The 19,305-nt window shown below is 46.5% G+C and overlaps 1 protein-coding gene across 22 annotated transcripts in view; it reads left to right on the forward strand.

Annotated features, from left to right (window-relative positions):
- The window catches only part of EPB41 (erythrocyte membrane protein band 4.1), an 84,027-nt gene that overhangs the window by 24,823 nt on the left and 39,899 nt on the right, over nt 1–19,305 (forward strand). For 20 of the 22 annotated variants that reach the window (XM_065650475.1, XM_065650453.1, XM_065650457.1 and 17 more), the window contains exons 2-4: nt 12,935–13,403; nt 15,693–15,923; nt 18,098–18,202. In XM_065650475.1, coding sequence (XP_065506547.1) covers nt 12,942–13,403; nt 15,693–15,923; nt 18,098–18,202 — 798 coding nt within the window. In that variant the 5' untranslated portion in view covers nt 12,935–12,941. Of the gene's footprint in view, nt 1–12,125; nt 12,194–12,934; nt 13,404–15,692; nt 15,924–18,097; nt 18,203–19,305 lie in introns of those variants that run through there. The other 2 variants (XM_065650454.1, XM_065650474.1) reach the window with 2 other exon arrangements.

A 19,305-nucleotide genomic window follows, 5' to 3' on the forward strand; every position in this document is an offset into this window, starting at 1 on the left:
TGGGTATTTCACTGCTTCTCTTGCAGCTTTATTTCTTCCTATAACTGAACTGGACTCTCCAGCATGAATATTCCCCGATTGTTACACCGTTGGGTTGTCCAGGTTGGGTTTGATCTATGCAGTGCTAATTGCAAAACACCAAGTGATCTAGTAATGCAAACTTTTTTTTTTCTCCTCCTTTTTTTGAGGTATATTCACAGCTGCATCTCTGCCAGCGATTAGATGAATTGCAAACAAAGGTGAGGTGAGCGGCAGAGGCGGTGCAGGGAGATCGATCACGCATAAGTTTGGGAGGTCATTAAGGTTTGCATGGAGCTAATTGTTGACTTGCAGAGGTGCAAGCCCGATTACGGGGTTAGCTGTTGTTTGCCAGGCTGATGCTGCTGGTGGAAGTGGTTGCACATTAACGACTTCTTGTGTTTTCTCATCGCAAACAGTTGTAAGTTGCTCAGGCAGCAGGAACAGATGCAACATGCCCCCAGCTCAGGTTTTGCTGCGCAGCGTATCGACTCCTGCCTGCGTTTTTTAAATCGAAACCAGAATTGGAAGGAAACAAGAGAACTGCGCCCTTTTGATGCATTAAGTGTAAAATCAACTGAAAAACTTGTGCTCATTTTGGAAACAGTTTAACCTTCTGAAACCTCTGACTCTGGCAAAAAAGCAAGTGGCGATTAGTTATACTGAAACTGAAGTTTGATTAATTGTAACTTCCGTCACCCTTTGGCTTTACCGCTAGAAAAACATCTTGGGATAGGTGGAGAACTCTTGTTTTAAAACTAGAACACCTGCTCTGTTAAACTTTATCATAACTTAGCTGGGAGTGGAGAGGATGTAGAGTGAAGTACGAGGTTTGTGGGTGTGTTTTTCCTGTGTACATCAAGGGTTTGTTTATTTTTTCCCCTGTGTTGAAGATCCTGATCCACTTCAGCAGGCACATTCCCTGAGAAAATATTTTGAGACATTTCTTTCAAAACAAACAAAAAACCACAAGCCTCTCTGTATTCCTTTAGTTAGAACCCATCATTAGAGCTTTTTTAGTGGAACAACAGCATTTGGGATTTATGAAAACTGCAGAAGAGCAGCTCAGGATGGGGCAAGTTTCTTGGAAACAATCCGGGAGATCCCCAGGTTTTGCACAAGCTTAAAATTAAGGGTTGGGTCCAAGACACAAAAAGATCCAGACCTCTTGGTATTGGCAGCTATGAGCTCTTTTAATGGTGCTTTTGGGAAATAATGCTTGAAATTTGTTGCTCTTTTAAAGAAAAATCTGTCTTTGCTGCTCTAAGCAGTGAATTATGTATTTTTCTAAATGTAAATGGGAAAAAAGTCAGCTTGCAGAAGTGCAGATCCTTGATTTTTAAGTCAGTAGTTTGTCATGCAATGTGGTACCCAGTACCTCCCCTCACAGCTTTGTAGGATGCAGTGATCATATATGCAATCTGGCACATGTGGATGTGGCACTTGCATTTTAGTAGCTGTTCTGTCTTTTTGGTTGAATTGCTGTAAATGGAGATTCAAAATTCAAGATCCACCCATCTCTTTTACTAAACGAGTGTATTTGGTACATGCCACCTGCAGTCAAAGCCTACGCAGCTGTCGCCTAATTCCTAATGGCATGAGCGTGTTTATGTTTGTGTAGCATCTTCCTGGTTTACACCTCACTGGAAGCTGGGTTTGCTGCTTAAAATGAACTCCTTTTGTAAACCGGCAGCTTGTGACCAGTAATTGATTTAATTGCTCTTCTTGATATTAAATATATTATGGATTAGAAAGGCACGTTCTGCTGCCCCAAAGTCCTTGACCAAAGCTGTCCCAGATGCTCCCAGATGTGCAGGAGTCATCCCCATTCCCCATGTCCCCATGCATGCATGTCCCCGATGTGGGCAGTTCATGTCACCACTGTGTTACTTTTCTATTTTTCCAGTTGTATATAGAACAAGTTGAGCACTGACCTTCTCTCCTGTTGCCAAGAATAAGTTTTGCAGTGCTGCTCATGAAATACTTTGAAAGTGCACTGCACCACGCAAAGGGAAACACATTTTTAAAAAAAATCTAATATCCAATTAAAAAATGGGTATATGATTGTGGTAAAGCGGTATTTCTTTCTGACGTGTGGCTGTTTCACACAAGTGGCACCGCATCAGTCCTTTGTGCAATAGATGTCTATTTGTAGAAAGGCAGAGAAAAAGAGACCAAAGTTGATGGGATCTTTCTCAAAATGGGACAGAAGGGTGTCTTGCGCCAGGGTGGTTGTTAAATCTGAGCAAAGCAAGTTGCAAAATAACTTCTCAGGCCACAGTCTGCAGATGCCGGTGCCTCGGGGTGGGTTTGTGAGCTGCAGAGGGCCGTTCTGCACCGTTTCTGAAGGTTTGTGCTGCGCTCCAAAAAGGAGTTGGCTTGGGTCTTGCCTCCCAGGGCTGGTGTTGATGCCTGAACAGACCCAGTGCATGGTTTAAAGTGACCCCTGCTTGGAGGGAGATGGTGTTGAGGTGTTTTCCACATAGTCTGGGGAACTTGGGGTCTGCATCTGGTTTGCCAAAGGCACTTGCAACTCGCGTGAATTAATACGGCACCGGCTGCTGATGGTGATGTGTGTCCCATCCCAGAGGTTTCCAGGTTAACGTCCCTGGTCCTGAACTGCTGCTGTGTTATTTTTTGAGTTCCAAAGCAGAAAACAGCCATTTAATGGTGTGAACGCACAGGGCATTCCAGGGGCTGGCAGGGGCTGCTGAGATCTGGGCGTTGAGGCCACGGTGACTTTTTGCTCATCCCCTATTTCACCAAAACTGCGCTTTTTGCTCAGTTAATCTGCCACCAAGACCGGGAAACTCTGTTTCTTTTCCCAGAAGAGAGGCTGAATGCCGGCAGGTTTGAAACGATGCAACTCCGTGCAACCGGCAGCATCCTTGTGCACAGGGAATTCTGTAATTAATGTTGGCTCTTGAGCACCGGGTAATTGAGAGCAGTAATTGGATGGTAGCTTAAGAGCAGGAGCACGGTTAAATAAAACAATCAGGCTTGCAGTCGGAATGTCAGTGGGTAAAACGCCTGGGAAACAGCAAATCCACGTGGCAATGACGCAAGCAACGTCTGTGCCGAATGTGAGCGCGATTCAGAGCAAACCCGACAAAACTGAAATGTGTAGACGTGGACCAGGGACAGGCTTCTCTCCTCCTTCCCCGGCTGCTGAAGAGGGGACATCACCTGGTAAGGCACATATTCTTTAAGCATCTCTCTCGCTTAGGAATAGGATGCGGAGTTGTAATTCACCTTCTAAACAGTTCTTGCAACTTGTTTAGTTTGGGGAGCTGCAGCGCACTCAGGCTGCTCCGTGTGCACCAACGTCCTCAGTGGGAGACCAGCTCGTTGCGTTTGTTTATGCCTTTGCTTTTTACTCTTAAACCATCCTTCTTGTCACCGTGAGGGCTGCTAGAACCAACCTACTTTCTGGAGCTGGTGTGGCTTTACTCTTATTTTCCGTACTGCCCTGCTAACAGCTTAGACCGATGAGGAGGTGTCATGGAGCTGAACCCCAGTCAGACCTTGTTTGCGCGTTCAGTATTTTCGTTTTACGGAGGAACAGGTGACCATTTACCTTCAGCTTGTGTATGTATAAAGAGAACCTGAAGGAAGTGCAAAGGAGGTGGTTTAATAATATATTTATTGGAGGAGTAAAGCGCCGGTTTGGCATCGGGAGCCTGGGTGAGCTCACCGGCGCTTTTTGCTCTCTCCACACTTTCACCCTGGTCTCATTTGAAGGGTCCTCTCGTGGCAGTTTTAGCTTGAACAATGATACTGGCAGAGCTTGCAGGAAAGAGGATTTGCGTGGCATTTTATTCCCTTGTGCTGCATGAATGCGGGTTTCAGCAATACTGTTGTGTGGCTCCTGCCATCAGCAGCTCACTTGTCTGGTATTGCGGCTCGCAGCCCTTTTGCAGCATAATTTTAGGTGAGGCTCCCCATTCAGTCCTCAAAACTGGGTGCCGGACAAGACCAGTGGGTTTTGAGTCCAAAATACTGAGGATAATGAGGTTTATTCTTAATTTTCTGGTGGTTTTGGTACTTGATAAACACCCAGGCCACACTGAGCCCCCTCGAGCCTGCGGAGCTTTCAGCTGGATGAAGCAGCATTGGGCTCAATGAGGCTTCAGCTGTGCACAAGCCAATTGCACGACTGGGATTTAAATATAAAAAAGGGAAAAATAAGCAAAGCTTCTCCAAAAAAACATGCAGTTATTCATACCGCTTTTGTATGGTCGGATGTCACGCATGCTCACACTTTGAATAGAGTAAGGGCTATTCTGAGACCTAACTTGTAAAATAAGTATCAGTAGGATGCTAAATTGTGTACACAAGACCAGTAGCTTATCCAGAAAGTGCCATTAGCGTCAGCTGTGATTTATATTAACAGGGAGATATTTAAACCACCTGCTTTCTGTTTTCTGCATCTGCTTTATCCCTACTAAAGGAAATATTTCATCTTGCAAGGCTCTTTTTTAAAAAATATTGCAATATTTAAAAAGTTATGCGCTATTTGCTGTTGTCTTCTCAGCCGGATGGTGCCCAGCGTGTATCGGTGTGCCAGATGGCAAAGGTGGGAGTCAAAGAAGTGAAAAATACCTCTTGAGAACTGCTCAAACATGGCAGGACTGGTGTTTGTTGAGTGAAATCAAACCCTACGTTCGACTTGGCTCTTCTCATACAAACCCATCGAGCGCAGAAAGGAAGGCAACCCTTCTAATGTGGTTGCAAAGTGCGTTTCTGTCCCCCTCCCCGCAGGTACTGAGGGTGAGTGTAACTTCCTTTTCCTTTCCGTAGTTTGAAGAAAGCAACATTTGTGCACGTTTCCTCCATGCAAATGTTTGCGACGACTGTGAGCAGGAGGGTTGGCGCAGGAGCTGAGCAGAAGGTGCCATGGGGACCAGTGAGGGTGCTTGCTTGGGTCTCCAACAGTGGAAAAAACTCACAATACCATGTTAGCTTCCTTCCCATTTTTTTAAATCAAGAAGATATTTAATATTCTGGTTACTATTTGCTATGGCTGATAGGACAGGCTGCACATCGGAGCTCAGCTGCCGTGTGCTAGCGAGCTATTAGTGCATGAGGATGGGAGTGTGACATAATAATTCAAGACAAGAGCAAGCACAGGCACCCCGTGGAATAAGGCAATAACGGCTCCGTGGGCAGGCAGAAGGTGTTGGCGTAATTATTTTTGTTCGGCAGCAGAAGCGGTTGGTAATAAAGTGCTCACTGGGTATTCAGTGTCCCAGGGGATCAAAGGGATTCCCGACAGCTGAGTGGCTGGAATGGAGCGCGCCATTGTCTGCCTTTAACTGAGCTGCAGAAAGGCGATGTACTGAAATAACCAAGTTGGTCGTTGAAATATTGTCCCTCTATCCCGTGGGTCAATATTGAGAGTATTGCTCAAAATGGGAACTTTTTTGCTGCAAATCTTTAGTAGCTGCTTTGAGCAGACTGATGGTGGTTTCTCAGTGCTGCAGTCGCTTTGTGCTTAAATCCTGCCAAAGAAACAGGTGATTATTTAATGAAAATCACATTTCCAAGCTGTGTGTGAGTGTTATCTTGTTAAAGCATCCAGAAAGCCGGGTCATGTCTTCTCCCCATCAGCGACATAGCGCAGCCGGTGTGGGAATGACGACGGCAGTTTTGATTCCAAGCCATCCCCAGCGAAAATGGTTGTTTGCAAATGTGTTGCATCAGATGTGTCAATAGATGTAATTAAGGAATGAAGGCTGCCGCACACCCCTAATTAAGGGGATTAAAAACTAAAGCTGCCTGATTTCACTGCAGGGTGGAAAAAACAAACAGACGGACTGGTGGAAGAGGCTGGGAGGGCAGGTTTTGGGTAGGATGGTTCTGCAGCCTCATCGGTGCCGACAGGAGCAGCTCTGGGGAGGGTGACAGCACCGAGCCAACCTGTAATTTGTGCGTAATTGACTGCTGAGCACAGAAGAAGAAATTTAATCACTGCTTCACACTCCTTCCCCATTTGGTTTCTGTTCCTGGTGGGAATGGAGGATTTTCATCCCCTGGCAGCTGGGATGCAGCCTCGGGCAGGTCCCGGTCCGGTCACCCATCCATGGGTTGGTGTCCCGGTGTCTCTCGGCACCGTCACCGGCTCTTGGCTGTTCAGGATGGGGGTGCAGGATCCTTCTGCGTAGAAGCAGAAGCGCAATGTGTCAGGAGGAGGAGAAGCAGTGGCTGATTTACAGGAGAAATCAACCCTGGGTAGCATCGGTGCTGACTTGTTTTAATATCCTTCATATTCAGTGCAATCTTGCAGCAGTAAGCCCAGCTTAAAGCCCAAGCTGAGGATGCTTTCAGATAGCTTTTAGCTGGGCGAGCCTTGCATGACTCAAGCCACACCAGCCCGTCTTGTAGGTGGTTCCCGTAGATATTTTAAATGTGCATTTATTGTTCAGCAAATAACTATCACAATAGGTTATTTTCAATGAATTTTGGGCGTTGTACCAGGGTGTGGCGGATGTACTCGAGGCAGTCGGATGAATGCAAATTGTATTGTAGCCATATAACTACAAATCAAGTGGTTGAGCGTGCTGTCCCCAGCACAGAGCAGAGGAGCAGCAGGCGATGAAGCCTCTTAAGAGCTTTTTAGCGTCAAACATCCTTCTGGCTCTCGGTGCTGCAGCGGTATGTACTTGGCAGGTGCCTGCATGTGTGTGTGTGTGCACGGGTGGTATTTATTTAGCAGGCAGCCCTTTATCAAAGGAGTGTGCAGGTCCCTCTTGGGTTCTAATTATAGCCTTAGTTTGGAAACAGCCAAAGGGAAAACAACAAAAGCAAAAAAAGCACTTTGCCCCTGTGCTTGAGAAACTGTAAAGAAGGAAAATGAACCCTGTTATGTTAAACCTTGAGTGTAAATGAGGCACAGTGTGAGTAAACACATCTGTGTTCAGGAAGGGGAAAAAAAACCCCTTATGAATAATGCATGGAAAAAATCCTCCTATTCAGTTGATTGGGATCCATTGCTTGTTCCTGTTGAACTGCTGCTTTAGAAAGCGGCGCATGCTGCCGGAGGAGGAAGGCCATTGTCACGTGTGATGCTGGCGTTATCTTCTCTGTTTTGTTGTCATCGTCACTCCGGGTATTCCTCAGTGCAAAGCCAGGAGCGGCTGTGATGGAGCGACCTGCTGGGATGGAGCCCGCGTGTCTTCACCTTAGCTCGCCGTGTCCTCCGCGGGTGTTCGGTGCGGCGGGGTGGTTCAGAGACTCATTTCTGCAAAGAAAATCTTCAGCAGGCACCGCAAACTGTTGTTTTCTGCTCTGAGCTCTGCTGAAGCAGGTGAGGAGCCCCCGGAGTTGCTTCTGTCACTCGCTACAGGACAAGCAGCAACACTTGTATTAAACCAACTGTTTTCTGAGTCTTTTTAGCAAACTACTGATCTGCTTCGGGAGGCAGAATCTATGAGCAGCTTTATTTTGGTGCATGCGCCTTCTCCATGGTTCTGTTCTGCGTCCAACCGCTCAAAGTTCAAGTGAGTTTATTTAACAGGCCCCGCATGGGCAGCCTTTTCAAACCCATTGCTGTAGACAAGGCTCTAGTGACTAGTACAATACATATTTTCATTTAAATTTCAGTGCTTTACCAATGAGCAAAGCCCATGAATTCCTGCGTGAGGAGTTCTGCAGCATCCGGGGAGGTTTCTGAGGATACAGGGGAGGAGCTCCCGGTTCCCCTTGGTTGTAATGCACTTACTGCTCCATTTAGTCGGGTCATTTTATAAGCCCAGTCTTCAATTTGAACATAAATGATTTGCTTTCAGCAGATGGCAAGCTCCTATTTTTTGCCCTCATTTAAATAGGAAAGCTGTACGATAGCAGGAGATGAAAGAGGGGTACGGTGCTGCCAGCATACAGTAGATTATGAGGGCTGGGCTGGTGCAAATTAAATCCGAGTGGTTGTAACGTGCCATCTGTGGTGTGTTCGGGGGGTTGTTTTTCCCTCATTCGATGAGGCTCCTGAAGTGTCCTGTTACTGCCGAGTGAGCAACCACATCCCTTTTGTTCAGCGCCCAAAGTATCGGCACAAAAAGATGATGCGCATTAGTGCTCACAGTGGTTATAAAGTGCCAGCGCTAATTATTCCTCTAATAAAATATATTAAATAAATTTTGACAGGTTCTGGTGCTTTACAGCATTGTAAAGTTGTCTGATTTTCTTATTGAGAGGCTTATTGCATTGCATTTCAATTTCTTATTTTGGTTTTAAAAAAAAAACAACCCACACAACCAGTTCTCTGCTGGGCTTTTCTAGCTGCGGTGAAAATCACGTGTCGGATATGTTGCTCAAACACGCGCGGGGCCCGTCCTGCTTGTGGCAGTTGCAGTTTCCTCCCCTCCCACCTGCAGGCACAGTTTTGTTACACATGCACCAGGTCTTGAAAAAACTGAATTTTCAGCCTGTACTATCTATTTCAGAGCCATGTTCTGTGTAGTTTCCCTGGTGAATTGTGTGCTTTTCACACACATTACAAAACGGGAAGGAATGCATCTTTAAAAAAAACCACACGCTCTTGCTGAAACTATTTGATTTTTGTCTATTTTTAGCAGACATTTATCTCTTATTGTCTCCAGCTCTTGCTGGACCAGTAGCCTTTGGCAAAGCCACATTTTTGGGTAGGAAGGTCAAGACTTCGTTCCAGTGGCGTGATCACCTCTATCTGGCATTGGGCATCGGTTGCAAAACAGTTTGTGTTCCCCAGAAATGAACCTTCCTGGTGGACAATCCTTTTTTTCTCTCTTCGAAAGACTAAAACACCGTGAATTAAGTAAGTTATGGCTTGAACCATAAATGTTTTTTCTGGGTTTGGAGTCAAGGCTAAGTTACATTTTACTATTACTATGCTTATTTTTGTGGTTAAATAAGGGAGACTGGAGCACGCTGGAAGGTAGGAGACAGTGATAGACACGTATCTAAATATTAGTGGGTTTGTGAGGCTCTGTAACTTGTCATGAAACAACCCAAACAAGCAGAGTAATTCAGCATCCTCCCGGCTTGAAGGCTCTCTTGACCAGGAGCTATTGGGATCTGTCATGCTCCTCTAAAATGTGTATTTTAGATAAATTGCTCTGTGTGTGTGCAGGCTGGAGAAGAGGAATGGTTTGGCTTGGAGGGTTGTTGGATTTTGACGTCTGCAAGAGCAGAGCCTGTGTAGCGGCGCAGGGTGGATGCCGAGTTTCACAATCCTCTGCTCGCCAGATATCAGTGAGCGTTGGGTCAAACTGTGGATATTGGGAAGACGACGAGCAACAAGCCGTTATGCTCCTTTTAAGCCTCAAGTCTTTTTTGTTTAAAGGATTTTGATACAGAAAGGGGGAGTGCATAGATGACAAAAAACCTGCAGACGTGTTGTGTGCTCCCAACAGCCTTGGGTAGAAATGGGGGTGAGCCCTGAGACTGAGGGAAACTCGGGATATTTGGGTGGCTTTGACATTTGTCTGGTGTCAGTGATGGGGTATGTGGTTGTTGGGGATCTGCTCGGGTGGGAGAAGCTTATTTGTCATCTCCCCACAGGCTCCTCTGGATATATTTAATTACCTTTGCTTCCTGTTGCTAAAGTCTTCTCGTCTGGAGTAAGATGTTCTTAAAGGTGCTTAAATATCACTACACACTTGAACTCTTTCCTGATTTTTGCTCTGAAATCTCTATGTGGGATCATAGTGAAGTTTTGCTGTGATTTGCTTATTTCCGTAGCGTTAGACGCCTTCTCTACTCCAGACTTGTGAAGAACCTGCCTTTTACAGGCTGTCTGGCATCAAACCCTCATCCTCTACCAAAAAAAGAAAAAGAAAACCTAAACAAACCCAAACCCAGCATATCCGGGCACGACTTGGGTGCTCCTGGAAGAGCAGAGCATCCTCTGGCATCCAGGGAGCTCCCAAGGCACCTGCGGAATTGTCTTGTGGAATTGTGACAGGAGAAAATGTGATTTAAATAAACACCTGCTTGTGGTTTGGCTATGGGCAGCGATTTCTCCAAATAACGAGTTGGAGAGCAACAGAGCAGGAACCTTGCTCTTTGTGTCGGGCTGGGTTGGAAGCAAAACACTACCTAGCAAACACCTCTGTGCAGCAAACGTGCTTTTTATTTTTTTAAAATAATGTGTCCTCTCGATTATGTCGCCTCTGTACAGATCTTTTTGCTTTTGAGCTCAGGAGACCGTTTCTGAACACAAAACTTCAAAGGGAGGGAACCAGCCGTGAGCCCACGCAATGGAGACGCACACGTGGGTCTTGCAGCCAGATGTTTGTCTGCACCCAGTGAGTTACTGGTGCTGCTATGAAATGTTTATTGGGAAGGGAAGGGAAGGGTTCGTACGTGCCCATCTCTGCATCCCTGGCCCCGCCGAGGGGATCTGGCCGAGCTGTGAGATGGTTCCTGGGGACGGAGGAAAGACGTGGAGACATTTGCTCATCGCCAGCGAGATTCACCTTTCCGCCCTGGGGAAGGTCCAGGACTGTGGCTTTGAAATCCAAACAAGCAAACATTTCTTCTTCCAGAATTGTTGGTATTTAAAGAGGGAAAACTGCATCCGGAGGACATGTTTGTTTGTGGACTGTCCCACTCGTTTACCATGCTGATAAGAGCTGCTCCTCAGCTGCGCTCTCCCTGCAGTCCCCATCTCCAGAGCCTCCGTTCTGCCGTTTTAAGAGCAATGTCCTTCCATTGCTTTGTGTTGTGATAACGATTCTTACAAATGCATTTATTCCAAACAAACACAGTGGGAAGCATCTACAAAGGAGGCTGCTTTGGCGGGTGGTGCCAGAGGGAGATCGCTGTTTTCATGCGTTCATGACAGGATGGTTTTGCAGTGTATCTGTCCTGCTCTGCGTGTGTTGGGCCTTTGGGAGGTGGCCGTGGCGAGTCTGTCCTGCATCGTGGCCTTGGGGTGATGTGTGTTTGGCTGAACGTGGCTTGTTGCCTCCAGCACCAGGTTGTAGCATCTCCGTGAGTTTTTGGAGAGTGAGAGTTGGCTGCGTGGTGACTGGGGTGATTCTGCTGCGGGGGTAAATCACCCACGTGCTGCCATCTGCAAACCGATCGCAGCCCCGTGCCCCGCCATGAGTGTGCAACCCCTTCAAAACCTCTCCTGAACCGAACTGCAGATGTTTCTGGTTTAGGGGAGAGGGAAATTCAGCATTATGAGTTGGGTTTTTTTTGCTTTCCCCCCAAAAAGGGAGCAGCAGGCGCGAAGCCGCCCCATCCTCAGGGGCAGTGGGAGCCGGCTGGGTGCTGCCTGAATCTGCCGTAGCCTTTCGTGTAACTGGGATTTTACGGCTTTCTCGTGGAGCCTGTTCTGTGATAACCTTGCAAAAACAAACTCCTGCAAGACCTCTGGGGAAACGGGGTGATGTAACACCCAACTCCACAGCGTTTTGGAGAATTCCCCTTGGGTGCTCTCACCGCTTTACTGGCCTGTCTTCTCCCATGCAAAAGCGCTGGAGGAGGAGAACAAACCTTGTAAACCCAGGAAATTTGCATTGCTGGGTAAACAACTTCAGTGAAGGTCTTTAACGCTGCTTTGTTTGAACCACGGCTTTAGGAATAATATTAAGCTTTTGCATTAAATGCAGGGGAAGAGTGCTTTGGAAAGCTAGGAGGGCTTTTCTCTTTCAAGCACTCTGGTTATTTTGGCAGTCAGGATGAGTTAAAATAAAATTGTTGAATGCAATAATACGTAGGAGGGTAACATCTTGAAATGTTTCTTAATTTTAAGTGTGTATTTTGAGCAAATGTTTGTATGCCAAGGCTTGGGCTGGGCAGATTGAAAGCCATATTGGATTATATGCTATTTGCTCTGTATAAGCAGTGGCAACTTATTGCTGCGGATACATGTGATGCAATGCACAAAGATTAGTTCTATCCTCTCTAAAGCATGATTATTTTGGGTCCTCTTTAGACCTTAAATAGATATTCTTCTCATGTGATTTCCATGTTTCTGTGTTGACAGCCCAGGCTAAAGTTGAAATAAATATTGCGTCAGCTTAATAGCACAGACTCTGAAGAAATCTGCTCTCCATTATGGGGATTGCTTGGAACCCTTTTCATTTTACATTTTCCCAGTGTGCAAGGCAAAGATCTCATGAATCCTCAAGCCTGCTCGGCTCCACTGAACCTGTCTTGTGCAGATAAACGTAGTTGATCAACACCAGTAAGTCCCGTCCTAAGCAGAGCATCAATGTGGTTTGTCATGTTTAAATATCCCCCTTTTTAGATCATGGTGAGATCCGTGGCGTCTTCCAGGGACATTTAGAAGCGAGCAGCCACTAAAATTTGTTGTGGCCGTGCAATTTTTGGCTTTCAAGTAGCAGATTGCTCCTTCCAGTTGCCGTGGTGAAGGACGCTCCAACGCCACAGCCATCGCGGGCTGTCTGGGCTTTTGATGTGGTAGGAGAAAAGTTGCCTGGTCACCTCTGTCCCCTCATGCGGTTGGACTTGATGGTCTTTAAGGTCTTTTCCAGCCTCAATGATTCAATGATTCCCATCTGCTCTGCTCCCACAGCCAGAAGGAACAGGGACTTGGAGGAGGAGGGCACGTCAGGACAGCCCTGTGGAGCAAGACATCTCCTTCCCTTCCCCTAATCTTGGTTGCAATTTTTAATCATTTGCTCTTGTCAGGCTGCAGACCTGGTGCCAGGACATGTGGCAGTTTGGAGTCAGCGTTGTCCAAATGGTGGAATATGCATGGGCAAATGTCGACAGAGACATTTCTATCAAAGCAAACCTTAGCAATATGAATTATTTGTTTGCTCTTAATGGCTGGTATTGGCAGGACAGGGTGGTGTGACTGGGAAGCGTGGGGTATCTGTGCTTGCGGCTTGGCTTGAATAGCTTAATGCAGACTTAGATATTGGAAAGCTCTTGACTGAGACCTCTCACGCCTCTCTTGCAGCCTCATCATGACAACAGAGAAGGGTCCAGCGGTGGATGCCGACAATTCGCAGCAGCAGCAAGCCAAGGAGGAGGAAGGAGCTGCTGAAACACAAAAGCAAGAGGCTTCTCTAGAAGAAGGGGCTCAGCAGACGCCAGAGGGACAATCTGTGGCAGGGCAGAAGCAGAAGGCGTCCAACGGCGACACCCCCACGCACGAGGAGCAGAGTAAGAAGGAGCGACGCACGTCCGAGGGCCGGGGTCTCTCCCGCCTCTTCGCATCCTTTCTCAGGCGGCCCAAGTCTCAGGTGTCCGAAGAGGACAAAGACACTGATGCTCCTAAAGAGGCGGGAGGTGACCAGAAAGAGCTGGGATTAGGAGCCAGCCCTGATGAAGACATCCTAGTGAAAGCACCCATCGCAGCTCCTGAGCCTGAGCTCAAAACTGATCCATCGCTAGATCTCCACTCCCTAAGCAGTGCAGAAACACAGGTAAAACACCCATGCTCCCTTCTGCTCTTGAAAATGCACCCGTTTAGCCAAAACCGTGAAAACTTCATATCCTAGGATGGTAAGCTTGGTCAGAAAAACTCATGAGATGCTAAAAAGGCTCTTGTCAGCTCCCTGTGGTGCATCGTGTACTTCCCACTCTTGCATTCCTGTACCAGACCATCCTGCTCCTGAAATTGTGCTCACACTTGACAGCATCAATTAAAATGCCCCGTGCTGACTCTTGGCTGAGTCGTGGGAAGTCACACCAGAACCAGGGTTCAAATTCGTAATTCACAACAGAGCGGTTGCTCAACATGATGTCCTTGGTGTGCGCAGAATGAAGGCAGGTCGGTGGTGTGAGGTGGGGAGTGCAGGAGGATGTGGATTTGAGGAAGGGCTTCTTCAAGAAGTGCAAGCGTGGCACTTCAGGACTTGGTCATCTGTTCAGTCCAGGCTGGTGCTGAGCCTGCCAAATACGAATATTTTCTGCTTATGTATCACACAGACAGGGATTTCTGCACAGTATGTGGGCTGAGCCCAGCTCTTGGTAGCCGCCTGATGTCTGCTCTTTGCAGCCAGGGTCAGTTTTCATGCAAAATTAAAAGATTTTAAAGCATAGTAGAAACCAAGACAAAGACACAAGCCTGCAGCTCGTTATTGATTTGGGGGTATTGGGTGCCGTCTCTTACTCCTTGTGTAATTGCAACTCTGCTGTTACTCATGCGGCTGCCCAGACTTAGAGAAAGGTGAGAGCCCCTTCTCCTGAGATGGGGATTCCTTTAAACCCAGCCAACGTCTCTGTATTCCTGATAAAATCTGGATTATTTACCCGGCTGCTTTAAGTTTTGAATGGGCTCCAGAGAGGTGTTGTATATCAACAAACTCTGAGTTTTGGAGCAATACTTTATAAATTAGAGCATTGCTGGCTGTAGGCAGGAATTGTAATTCCACCTCCTTAAAACTACAAAGTTGTAGAGAAGGTAGTAGGTAACATTTTAAAAATTTCGTCTCTTGAATTTCCGAGCCTGTGAAAACCATGGGATGATCTCTGCTCTTGTTTTGGTACATCTGAGGGTTGGGATTAGCAGAGTGGGAAGGAGCTGGAAGTTTTCATGCAATTTCAGCCCAGAAATTGTATATTCAAGAGGAAATGCATTGATTTCTTTCTCTATTTAACTTCGATTTGCTGCTTCTGAGTGCATATGAGTGTGCACCCACAGCCTTTCCTCACCACGGGCTGCTCATTTCAGACGAAGCATTTGTGCTTTTTTTTTTAGTTCTTATTTTAGATCAATGTCAATGGCTTTTTGAACTGTGACACTCGGCAGATATTTCTGCTGTGAAAGCATTTGCGAGATGCTGCCTGTTTGATAAATGCTGACCGATGGGCATTAACGAGCTTTGACTGATACTCTGTTCCTGATTGTCCCAGCCTTGCTGGAACAGAAGTCAGCAGCTTGTGGACATTATTCAGATTTTTAAATACCTCCGTGCGGTTTTGCCTGGGTGTGATATCATGAGATGCGATGGGCTGAAAAAACGGGGTTTTGCTCTTCCTCGGCCGTGGACATGTGCTCCTGCTGCATCCAGTCACTTCCAGCACTTGTCAGAGCCTGGCGCGAACTCATTTAACCTGCTGAAATGGCAGTGGGGAAAAAAACAAACAAACAACAAACCAACAGCTTTCTTCCTCTTCCTGTCCTCGAACTGCATCTTTCTGCTATTTTAGCGAATTAAACTGGCTCCTAAAGTGCTTTGGTAGGCAAAGGGAGGGCGGTGTGGAGGCTGCCTTCCCTTTTCGGTGGCAGATTGATGCTTGATCAGCTGAGATGGCTGGAAAATCTCAGCGCTGACCCCCGTTTTCGTGTCCCTGCTGCCATACCGACAGCCAGGACAAACCCATCACTGTGCTGGGAGTCTGGCCTAGGAGGGGAAAAACTGACTGGTCCAAAAGGTGCTTTTGTTAAGAGCATGAAGATTAGCATGATGTAATCTGCCCTGATTTCTCTAATCAACCCTTTCTCCTTTTTTTATTCCATCCTTCATTAAATGGAGATGTGAGAATGACTTGAAGGGCTTTAAAAATTAACATAATCACCTTATGATTCCATGATTCTATGATTATTCAGCCAGGCTACTGCTCTGCATCCCAGGTTACACACACAAGTCAGATACCTAATTTTGGGGTAAGAACCCAGCCCTAGAATGCACCTGTGCTTGCTTTGTGTGATTTTTTTTTTTTTTTTTTTTAGTTTGCTTGACATCTAAATTGCATCTTGGGGGTTTTAGCCCGCACAGGAGGAGAGGAGGGACGAGCAGGAGCCGGAGAGCAGAGAGCTCAGCGACAAGGACGGAGGGGAAGCCAAGGAGGAGAGCGCCAAGCCCGAGCCCAAACCGGAGACTGCGGAGACCAAAGCAGAGAAGGATTTAAAAGCTGCCCAGAGAGCAGTAAGAAGGCACAGAAACATGTACTGCAAGGTTGTCTTGCTGGATGACACCATTTTTGAGTGTGCCGTGGATGTAAGTACTTTTGGGATTTGTTTCTGCGTCTCCTCTTTTCCTTCTCCCTTCTCCTCCCCTTGAAAAGTCACCACAAACACTACTTAATAGGGGTCTAATTTGCTGCCAGTGAATTACATGCTTTACTGAAGAACAATCTTGCTGTAAGCTATAACAGATTTTGTTAAAAAAAATCTCTGGATGCCTAGGAATCTTTTTTTATTGTTCTACAATTTCCAGGCTACCTTGCTTTATAAATGTCGGAGAAGTCTAAAAAAAAGTTCATCTTTCTCATTTGTATCCTAGACTAGGGTTTAGGTTTTTGTGTTAGGTTGAGATTGTCTAAATATCTTCTGCCCCTTTCATTTGAATGAAATGGGTTGTCAAGCTGATCTGTGCTTTTCACCCAAGGTACCTTCACCTATCAGGCTAACATAACTCCTGGAGGTTGGATGTAAAGAGAAACATGCTGTGTTTAGCCTACAGTTGAATATATCTGCAGTAAACAATTTAAAATTATTATGTTGACTTACAGCCCTGCAAACCCATTCATCTGAGAGCTTTTCCTCTGCTTTATTTTGTGCATTCTCTCACAGGGCTCTCTTGCTGTCAGGGCAATAAAAAGCTAGCAGAAATCCCCATTTCAGTATTGAAGTACTCGTCCAGAATATTAATAATCCGGTACTTACCGTTCGAGCAAGCTTCCGTCAGCTTGTTTTTCCCCAGTCCCGCTGGCTAACTGGGCCAGGAGCGGGGATGTGGGCACAGGGCTCCTTGTGGCAGCCGTCACCTCCGGTGATCCTGGGCAAGTAGGTCAGTGTTTGTGTAACGACATCGCTGCTGTTAATTGCACGGGATGAGCTGGGAGCATCGCCACCCCTACCGCCTTCCCCTTGGACGGGGATTTTGTGTGCAGCCCCACCAAAAAGAAACTGTTCCCTGAAATACTGGTGGCAGCTTCTTGTGGCTTCGTGCGTGAGTTTGCTGCAGCGATGCCTCCAAATGCCGACGTCGCACGGACACAGTGGAGGTTCGTAGGGGCGTGGGTTAATGCCAGGGTTGGGGTAATGGTTGGGCTCGATCTTGAGGGTCTTTTCCAACCAAAATGATTCTGTGATTCTCTGACACTGTTGGTGGTGGGGTCGGTCTTGACTCGAGCAGGATGTTAGAAATCTCTGTCTGTTGATCCTGAGGGATTAGGAGGGGCTGCCATGGCTCTGAGACCCTCTTGACTTGACAAGCACCCTTGGCTTTAACACCAGTGTAATCCTACTCTAGCACTTAAGACTTACTTGAGAAGGAATTGCAAAGGTGTAGGCAAAGTCCAGCACAAATGACTTCATCCAAGAATCACAGAGTCCCAGCTTGGAAGGGACCTCAAGGGTCATCTGGTCCAACCTTTCTTAGCACGAGCCTGGTCTAGACAAACTGGTCATCACCCTGTCCAGCTGAATCTTAAAACTGTCCAATTTTGGGGAATCCATCACTTCCCTGTGGAGGTTATTACAATGACTGGTTGTTCTCATTGGGAAAAATTCCCTTGTGCCCAGTCAGTCTCCCCATGAATAACTCGTACCCATCACCCCTCGTCTTTTCCACGGAATTCCTTGTAAAAAGGGACTCTCCCTCTTCTTTGTAGCCACCCTTTAAATACTGGAACAAGAACAATAAGTACTTCCAGGCATCTTTTCCAATTGAGGGCCATGGAAGGTTTTTAATTCCTAAATGTCCTATATTTCCCTGAGAAATACCCAGGCTGTAACACATGCACCATGTTACCTATAGAGTCACAACATATGCACCAAGGTCCTTCCAGCTGGATGACTGGAATAAAACAAGACTACGCTCTTGGCTCAGTTGCTGTGCAGATACGACTAAAAGGAGAGATGTGGGCCAAGTGATGCATTAGTAAAGCTTATTTTGCATCACTGGAACTGCACTTTCTTTTTAGCAAAGCCTCCAATAGAATTAGCTGGTTCTGGTTACCACCGTTTTGTGCCTCAGGGATGTTTTCCTTTGTGCTTTTGGACTAAAAGGGTATCTGTTCCTAAGCCCGTTCACTTCTGCAGGATTTGGGAAAAAAAACGGAAGAGGAAATAGGAATGCTCGATTACATTCCTTTTCTCCCCTCTCCTGTGAAGAAGGGCAGCAAAAAGCCAGCCCATCCTCCAGAATTTCCTTTTGTCTCCTTGCAGAAACACGCCAAGGGGCAGGATCTGCTTAAAAAAGTCTGCGACCACCTCAATCTCCTGGAAGAAGACTACTTTGGTTTGGCTGTATGGGACACGCCGACATGCAGGGTAAGCGGCGGCTGCTGCTGCAGCGTGTTCTGTGCCCGGGGTGGTTCAGCTCTTTTGGAGGATCATCTCCCTGGAGAGGACGTCGTGCATAAGCTCTTCTTAAAATATCTTTTCGTGTCCTTCCCAGAAAAGGGAATAAATGAGTACCAGAGTGTGGATTTTAGTAAAAAAAAGTACAAGCTGCTGCCCTGGCACCAATGTCATTTTTGGTGAGAGCAGTTTTGAGTCGAGGCTTTGCCCTGCGAACACACACGTGTGACTTCATACCGAAACTCTTACTCATGGTTTCAGTTTAAGGTCTTTGTTTGGTTAGACTCAAGCAGTGTCTTATCTTTTAAACCCTTGGTTATGCTTTAACCCAAGCAATTGCTCAAACCGTTTTGTGAAGCTGGCCAAAAGTGTGCTGAATTGAAATCAAGGGCCCGCTTTTATGTCCTTAAACCAATTACATTGGTCCACATCCTGACTATTCCCATGCTTCACCTCCAGTAATCACTTATGGGCCCGGTTATGATGGCTGACAGACATTTATCATTAAATAATTACTAATTGCAAGTGTGGATTTTTAATACACAAGCAAAATAACACCCCATCACTATTTGAAGCAGGTTTTCTAGGTTAGAGGGGCAAGTGTATAAAAAGACAAGATTAAACGTAAGTATCGCCGTCCTCCTGCCGTGAAGTTGCATGTCCTTCTGGTCAGGACAGATTAGCTCGGGGGATTCAGTGGGTTAATTCCTTCACCTCGGGAGACCTGCAGGTCCAAATCCTGCTCAGGGCTGGTGAAAATGAAGAAGGTGGTTTATTGTAGGCTGTCCAGGAGGGCTGTGAGCACCACGTCCCCCCTTCGGTGGGACAAACCCTGATCTCTGCAAAGGTTTATCTCCGTTTTAATGTGCCGGGAGTTGCCCAGATGGTACTGCCAAAAGCAGGAGTTGTTTATTGAGGCTTATGTTGCACCCCAAATTACAGAGGAGGGGGGGAAAAAATTGATGTATTTCTAAATTTGTAGCTGAGATAGTTACTAGAAACTTGAGTCATACTTAAAAGAGACAAAGTCTATGTCACGCTGCTGTAAAAGATTCCAGCCTTCCGCAGCGATG

The sequence above is a fragment of the Caloenas nicobarica genome, chromosome 23, assembly GCF_036013445.1.
Source record: "Caloenas nicobarica isolate bCalNic1 chromosome 23, bCalNic1.hap1, whole genome shotgun sequence".
In the NCBI taxonomy this organism is placed as follows: domain Eukaryota; kingdom Metazoa; phylum Chordata; class Aves; order Columbiformes; family Columbidae; genus Caloenas; species Caloenas nicobarica.